Source organism: Arachis ipaensis, chromosome B6 (assembly GCF_059453495.1).
Source record: "Arachis ipaensis isolate K30076 ecotype BB chromosome B6, ASM5945349v1, whole genome shotgun sequence".
Taxonomy (NCBI): Eukaryota; Viridiplantae; Streptophyta; class Magnoliopsida; order Fabales; family Fabaceae; genus Arachis; species Arachis ipaensis.
In genome coordinates this window covers 141,269,088-141,276,813 of record NC_142441.1, presented here as the reverse complement: position 1 = coordinate 141,276,813, position 7,726 = coordinate 141,269,088, and the positions used below count along the sequence as shown (strand labels likewise).

The 7,726-nt window shown below is 33.3% G+C and overlaps 1 protein-coding gene and 1 long non-coding RNA gene across 4 annotated transcripts; one reads left to right on the top strand and one right to left on the bottom strand.

Moving 5' to 3' along the window:
- Window positions 1-338: 338 nt before the first annotated feature.
- LOC107605269 (uncharacterized) lies at window positions 339-3,335 on the bottom strand. The gene is made up of 4 exons (XM_016307092.3): window positions 2,965-3,335; window positions 2,560-2,878; window positions 688-746; window positions 339-598 (listed from the first exon to the last, which is right to left on the bottom strand). The coding sequence occupies exons 1-4, from the start codon at window positions 3,161-3,163 to the stop codon at window positions 567-569; spliced, it is 609 nt and encodes a 202-aa protein (XP_016162578.1). The 5' UTR covers window positions 3,164-3,335; the 3' UTR covers window positions 339-566.
- A 2,471-nt stretch (window positions 3,336-5,806) lies between these two features.
- LOC148562972 (uncharacterized) lies at window positions 5,807-7,556 on the top strand. 3 transcript variants are annotated; one of them, XR_015886237.1, is made up of 6 exons: window positions 5,807-6,040; window positions 6,123-6,269; window positions 6,443-6,512; window positions 6,722-6,843; window positions 6,998-7,070; window positions 7,417-7,556. It is a non-coding gene; the product is annotated as an uncharacterized LOC148562972 (long non-coding RNA). The 3 variants fall into 3 exon arrangements; XR_015886238.1 differs by lacking the exon at window positions 6,123-6,269 and having other exon boundaries at window positions 5,984-6,122; XR_015886236.1 differs by lacking the exons at window positions 5,807-6,040; window positions 6,123-6,269 and having other exon boundaries at window positions 6,373-6,512.
- Window positions 7,557-7,726: the final 170 nt, after the last annotated feature.

Below are 7,726 nucleotides of genomic sequence, written 5' to 3'. Positions count from 1 at the left end.
CTCGTTCCTCTTGAAAACCGTGTGGGACCTTCTCCACTTCCCTCCAACGGTTAGGAACTCTCTCTGTAGAAAAAGTGGTATTGGCACTCATGCGTTGGAGTTGCTCTAAAGGGTATATGGTGAAGTGGCATATTTATACTTTACGACGAAGTATGGTTATAAATCATTGACAATGTGACATAGGTAATATTATTTAACTTGAAACAAAATGTGAACATCTTGTATCATAAAGCAATATTATTCTACTTTATGAGTGAATCTCTCCATCAAGCTTTATGCCTAGGAACAGAGGTTTTTCACATATGGGAAAACCACTAGCTCATCAAATGGAAAGTAAGTTCCACAATAAATCATCATATCATATTAGCTACAAAAATAAACACAACGGATACCACACAGAATATGGTTTCAAGTTGAAAACTCAGATCACATATACCTTTCACTCATTATATTCTTTTACACATCAAAATTAAGGTGGATCTCAACCTTGACACAAAAATCTAATGGCACAACACTCAATCGTACATCTATATTACAGACCGCAAAGTGGAAATACGAACCTCAGTTCACTTCCTCAAAATTCTTGTTTTGACACCCCCTGAAAATGAGAAAGAATCTGAGAAAATGAGACACGGTATTATGAACCATTGAATAACAAAATTGGTAAGATTTTTATTCGTACTGTACCTTGAACTTGCTCAAATTGAATTTCCTTCACCAAATCTGATGCTGCATTATACTCGAACCTACAAATAACTTTATCTTATTTGAGACATGCCAAGTTTATGTAATGTGACTGATTTGCGAGCAGTAAATGGTCATGGATATGATGAAGAATGATTACAGAGTTTTACAGAAATTCAGAGATGAACAAGAACTGAGTTGGAGAAGGAAGAGTTCAGAGATGAGAAAAAAATAATCTCAGACAGAAGAGAACTCACTCACAATGCACAACAGTACCTAACCGAGGCATTAAAGAGTATTGTAACACCACCATTGAAAATAAGAGGATTCACTATTTACCCTTATAAGTGTGGGTGCATGTATGCAACTTTAGAGTAACCTGCATTGTAAAGAATTCCAGTGTTTGACCAGTATGTTATGATTTATCTAAAAGCCCATAGATTTTATATACATGAATGCATGAGTCATGACCTAGCTCTCTAGCTCCATGAGATGAGGGAAAAATTTGAAAAAACTTCATTCTGCAAACTATGGCCGGTCTCAACAACTTCCACCTTTGCCAGTGCTGCACCAAGGAAGTGTTCTTTCAGGAATGATACGCTTAGTTACATGTATCAGTTAGGCAGTAGTTGGGCATACACAGCTATAAGAGAGTAGGCAGTCTTGTAATTCAGTAATTGCGTGATTGGGAGTTTTTGAAAGTTGATGGAACCGTTGCATTGCTGAGAATATTGCATAGGAGGTAAAAGAGAACCAACACGAGAAACACAAAAAAGAATATTGCATTGCTGAGAATTCTTTGCAATTGTAGTAAAGATTAAAGAAACCTAAATTCTCTACAAGGATAAGGGATAGTTTGAGATCTCCTCAACTCTCCCAAATGACTGAAACTAATCAATTCCTCAATTACTAGACTACCTTTTCTCCCTATGTTAAGCATTAAGCAGCTCAAGTACCAAGCAGCCGCCACTCTCCAAGTCCATTCCCAAATGAATGTCTAACTCATTCACACCCTTAGCCCCCTTCAAATAAGGGAAGGGATCCTCTCCTGTGGCAAACTGGATAGTGTCCAGTGTAAAATCTAAACCTTTCAAGACATTAAAATTCGATCAATCTCAAAAAGAAAACCAAATTTTAAAACACTTTAATTTTGGTCCTCTCATTCTCAGTTAAGCTTCAAATAGGCTTCAAACTTGGTAACCATTACTTCTACTTCATCTTTTCTATTTTTTTATTTTTTATCCACATTATGTAAGGCATCACACTATCCTAATAATGATAAAACAAACTGAACATGAGAAATTTATGACAAACTGAGGTAGGTATAGGACACAGGACTACTAAAATCAAATTAACATTTATAGTAGAGAGTACTGTTTCATCCAAGTAACCACACAAATGAAATTAAAAGTGGTTTGGTCAAACATTATGGAATGAGAATTGAGAAGAAAGTGTACTATTTTAAAGTTTAAACTAAGAATTGCAGGTGAAATCTGCGGGCAGTTTCAATTTTCTCTGCGGCACAACTCTTCGACATTAGTCCTAAATATATACTTGACCTCTAAATTTAGACCCTATTTCATGTGCTAATCAACTATTTTCATTTTTCACCCTTAATTGCCATTCTTTTTTTTTTTTGGGTCTAGAATTTAGCATGAAATTAAACCATGAAATTGAACTTAACCAATTTCTTAAAAAAATATTCCAATTTCGTTCAACGTCTAATAACTCTCTCCCTTTTCCTACATTTTCCTCTAGTGTGCCAAAAATCTTGAAAATAAATAGCTATAAAAAATTTTGAATATTGCTAAAAAGAAATGTATAAGCAGCAAAGAGTGAGATCAAATTCATATTGATGAATGAATCTCAAGTTACCTATTGGAAAAAGCAACCTCAAGCTCAAAATCAGATGCATTCTTAGAAGCCTCAACCATGACAGTAACAATCTCAGTCTTTCGAGTGCTGGCCATGAGCAAATCGTACTCCGTAGGAATAATAATTGCAAAAAAATTATCACTCAGCTCACTCAGACAAATCTTCTCAACCGCCGCAAGCGCTACCCGTCGTTTAAGGGCATCGATCTCAGGGTCAACAACGTAAATTGCCAAATCAGTAATCATCAAAACGCACCGTTTCATCTTCCCTGAACCAGTTACCCTCAACACTTTATCCGCAAACAGAACTCTCTTGTCCCCTGCAACCATGCATCAATCAATAAGAATGAATAATTCAATTTTTTTTTGCTGTTAGGAATTTTCATAAATTTCCTTTTTGTTTGACCTTGTTTCTGCAGAATCTTGAGGAGAAAAGGGTGAGAAGGGACGTCGATATAGTCACCGAGGTATTCTCTGAAAAGAGAGGCCTTGCGTCGGACCTTGATTCCCATGAATGGTTCTTGGTCGTCGGAGATATTGCTGTTTGAAGGTCTCATTCGGAGCCTTCCCTCAGCTTCGCCGTTGTCTTCGTCGGCGTTGGACATCGGAACTCAGAGCGAATTGTTGGGGTTTGGGGATGCTTCACATGTGAATGATGCTTCACATGTGAATGATGCTTCATGTGGACCCCATCTACTTTGTTTCTTGCCAATTCCGTATCCAGCCAGAAATAATTTGACTCAAGTCTCAAGTCTCCACTCTCCACACGACTGTCTCAGGCCATAGTACTAGGGGTGTTTGCGGGAAATTTTATGGTGAATGCTATTGTGTCTAAAAGATTATGTCTATTTATTATATTAAAAGGAGTTACAAGTTATTATTTAATTTAAAAGATATAAGAATAAATAATTTTTAAAAAATTAAAACCTACTACAAAAAATAAGTTAAGCAAAGTTTAAATAAAAACTCATAAATACCATAGAATTAGCCAAATTTTATTCCTTTTTTACTTGACCCAATTTTGAGCGGATTGAGTTGGATTTGATTTGTAATTTGTAAATTAAAAAAAATTAAAAGTATTTATTTATTTTGGTCTTTAAAAATTTCGAATCAGATATTTTAGTTTTTAACTAAAATTAATTATTTGATTGATTTTTAATAATTAATTCCGTCAATCATTTAGGTTTTTTATTCCGTTAACTCTAACGAAAAACAAAATAGTCCCTGACAACTCTAACAGGGGACAAAATAGTCTCTGGCCTCCTTTGTTTGGAAACGATACTGTTTTCTCCCAATTTACATATCTCGCATAACACTAATAGTCTAGTACTGTAACTTCAAGTTACACCATGCACACTCTGTAACTTCAATATTCAGAAGAAGAAAAATTTTCAACTTGTTCTCAACCAATTCATACGTAACTATGTCTCTCAAGTATTTGTCACTTTCGATGGATCCCATGAATCTAGACAGCAAGTCTGATTTGTTAAGACTTGTCGTTATCGTCGCCATCTCCCTCTTTCTATACCATATCATCTCCATGACCACATTGTCCACCACTTCGATCGCTTCTTTCAACTTCTTCTCTGAACCAATGTTCAATAATCGCTTCAGTATTCATATGTGCGGCAACGATGACATTGCTTATTGTACTGATAACTTGGATGCGAGGTCGAAGCTGTATGCCAACTTGGACTCGGGAAAAGAAGGAATGAATCACTCAGAGTCCATTCCAAATGAGAATTTGCATATGATGTTAAAAGAGAATCTTCCCATTATGTCCTAATATCCAACAATCTATATTGCTTGCCAGAAAATGGAGAAATGCGTGCCTTTAGAGTAGTTGTGAAACTTAGTCTTGAGGATATGGTGGACGTTATCGGAGTTAGAGGTGATGTTGTTATCGAGGACAAGTGGAGATGGATGCTTCTGGTGGGTGAAATACGAAAGAGGTGGGTGTACCAGTCACAGAGATTTAGGAAGTGTGTGGTTCTTGATATGTTGAGGTAGGCGCGACATGCGTGGCAGATACACCATGACTTAATTTTGGAGCTGAAGAGGAGGAAGGAAAAGATGGAAAAAAAAGTCTGTCAAGGTGAAGAAGGAGATTATGAATGTTAGGGTTATGCGAGATATGATGAAAATTGGGAGGGAATAATGTCGTTTTCAAACAAAGGAGTCAGGGATCATTTTGTCCCCTATTAGACTTGTTAGGGACTATTTTATCTTCCGTTACAGTAGGAATTAATTGTTAGGAACCAATTGAGTAATTAATTTTAGTTGAGGACTAAAGTATCTGACCCAAAATTCTTTGAGGACCAAAATAGATAAATACTCAAAAATTAAATATACATAATAAATTTTAATAATAGTAAAAAATTAATAATAATATAATAATAAAAATAAAATTATAAATTAGTTAAAAAATTAAATAAATTTTATTTTAAATATAAAATATTTATTAAATAATATATAAATAATATAAAAAATTAAATATATTATAATAAAATTATAAATATGATAATAAAATAATAATAATATTATAGCATATTATACAATTTAAATTGGATTGGATCGATTTTGAGAAGTAGTTCTAAAATTCAATTCGATCCATACACTTTGCAAAAAATAAAATTTAACTAAATTTAAATTAGTATAATTTTAATCGATTTTTAGTTTAGATTGGATTAAATGAATAATTTAATTTGAATCAATTTGAATTTATTAATTTAAACACCCCTACTCTAAGTTAGGCCCAACAACAATTGGTTCGACTTTAAACCATAACTTTCTAAATGTTATAAATTTATATATAATAAATTAAATTAAAAATAATTTTTAATAAATACAAATAAAAATAATTATATTTAGTAAAAAAAATTTTAAAATAAAAAATTTAATAAATATAAATATAAGAATAAATTTAAATATATATTAATTTAAATTTTTAACAATTAAAAATAATCTTGAAAAGTCTTTTTTAGTTGCTTTTAAAATCTTTCTTAGCTTTAGAAAGCTATAAGCATAAATACATAATTTTTTTAATTTATCGATCACATAGTTTTTGAAAAGTTTTATCAAATTAAATATAAATAAATTAATTTTTCTTCATTAAATTTATACCACATCCTCGTCAAGAAAAACTGTCATCCTATCCTAAGTTAATATCCTAATTTCCGGTTTCAGCAACCCACGTGTCATTACCTCGGCTCATCCTGAATAAATGCATTTTCCTTTTCAACAACGACGTTTCACCGGTCTCATTTTTTATTAATTCATCCAATCCAATTCATCCTATTGACTATTGACCATTCAAACATTACTCCTCAAAGTCTTCTTCCGCCTTTGCACGGTGCCTCTCTTTGTTGACTTTGGCGTGCTCCCCTTTGTCTTCGCCTTCACCTCTCTCTGTTCCACGGACGTAAATCTCTTTGTTTTTTGCTGCTTCTCCACATCGTTCCCTCTCTTCTGCCATCTCTGAGGTCCATTTTCTTTGTAACACAGAACAATACCTCCTTTTTTGCTGCTTCTCCACATCGTTCCCTCTCTTCTGCCATCTCTGAGGTCCATGCCATGTCTCTTTCTATCCATTCTGATTTCTTTGTAACAGAACAATACCTCCTTCTCCAAAAATTCTTTCTTTTTCGGATACAACAAAAACATCACAAGCATTCTCCCAGCTTTTCTCATTCCTCCATTCCGTTCAAAACGGTGACTTTAATTGCTCTTTGATTCTTCGTAAACCAAAAGTTTATTGTTTTGTTTTTTTATCTTTTTCGATTGAAATGTGAAAACTTTCTGTCTTCGATTGCGCCTGAATTGTTACAAGTGATTCTGATTTTTTCCTTTTTTCTATGATGGGTTTTCTCTATTTTGTGTTTCAGAAAGGATCCAATTTTTTTGGGTTTTTTTTTCTATTCATGTGAAGGTTCCTTTAGAGCTGCGAAGTTTAAGGTATGCCCTCTCCTTTTGAAATTGTGATTGAAGTATATAGACAGACATGTTTCATCCCCTATCAAATATACATAAGAAACTTGACTTTTTCTTATAATTTTGTAGATAATATTTTTCTTAAATAAAATATTATATACATTTTCCTTCGTACTACTTTCTCATTTACATTTTCTATCACTGATGCTGGTCACTTCTTGGTAATTTTGCAGGGCTACAATAGAAACTGGCCATAATTTTTCTTTGTATGTAGATGCAGGGAACTCATCTTCTTTATTGTCGATATGTCTAATCATTAGGCGCTGGTCACTTCTTCTCCGCATCATTTTTCTTTGTATGTAGAAGCAAGTTACTTATTTTTATTATTTTAAGTTTCTTCATTATTGTAGGGGTTACATAGAAATTGTCCATTTTTCCTTTTAATATAGAAGCAAGGTTGATCTCACTTTGAGTTTTACATTCATACTTTGAAATTTCCTAATCTAAAGGGATATTAAATGTTCAAATATATTGGTGGATGCACACGGATTTGTCAACCTTGCTGATTTTGAACTGGCAAAGGTGAATATCTTGCTCAATTTATACATCAATGTAGAATCGTTTGTTAGTTTCTCTTATACTTCAATTTTAGCTATCGATATCTAAATATTGCTCAATTGATTAACATTTTAATTTTCTTATATTGCTTTATTATTTCAGTCAACCAAATTGAATGATGACATTAAATTATGCAAGGGGATTTGTTTTGCTGCCTTGCTTTCATATGCTTTGGGTTGTTTTCATTAGGTGTTTTTGCAATTTGAAGTTCTGCTGCTTTAGTTTTATATGTTGTTATCACAGTATTATGTTGTTGTTATTGGTGATTACATGTGATGTCTAATGCTTTTTTTTTGTGTCGTGCAAGAAGGTCAGGGTGTTGTCCCAAAGGTTGCACCATGAGGTCGCTGTTTTGAAATTGAAAAAAGGGGTATTAACTGGCTTGGTTAAATTGTAACCTATGCTGCTGTTGGGTTTGGTGACTGATGAAGCTTGGTATGAAGGAGTTTCTTCATTCACTTTCTCTCTGGGTTAATTATTTATTATTTACATTGTTTATTGTTCTGGAGTTTCATAGTTGCAATGGCAAGAAATAGCCATCTTATTTAGAGCTTACAAGGTGCGAGATTTACATATCTGTGTCATGCATTATATCCTTCAATAATTGTTTGCTTGCAATA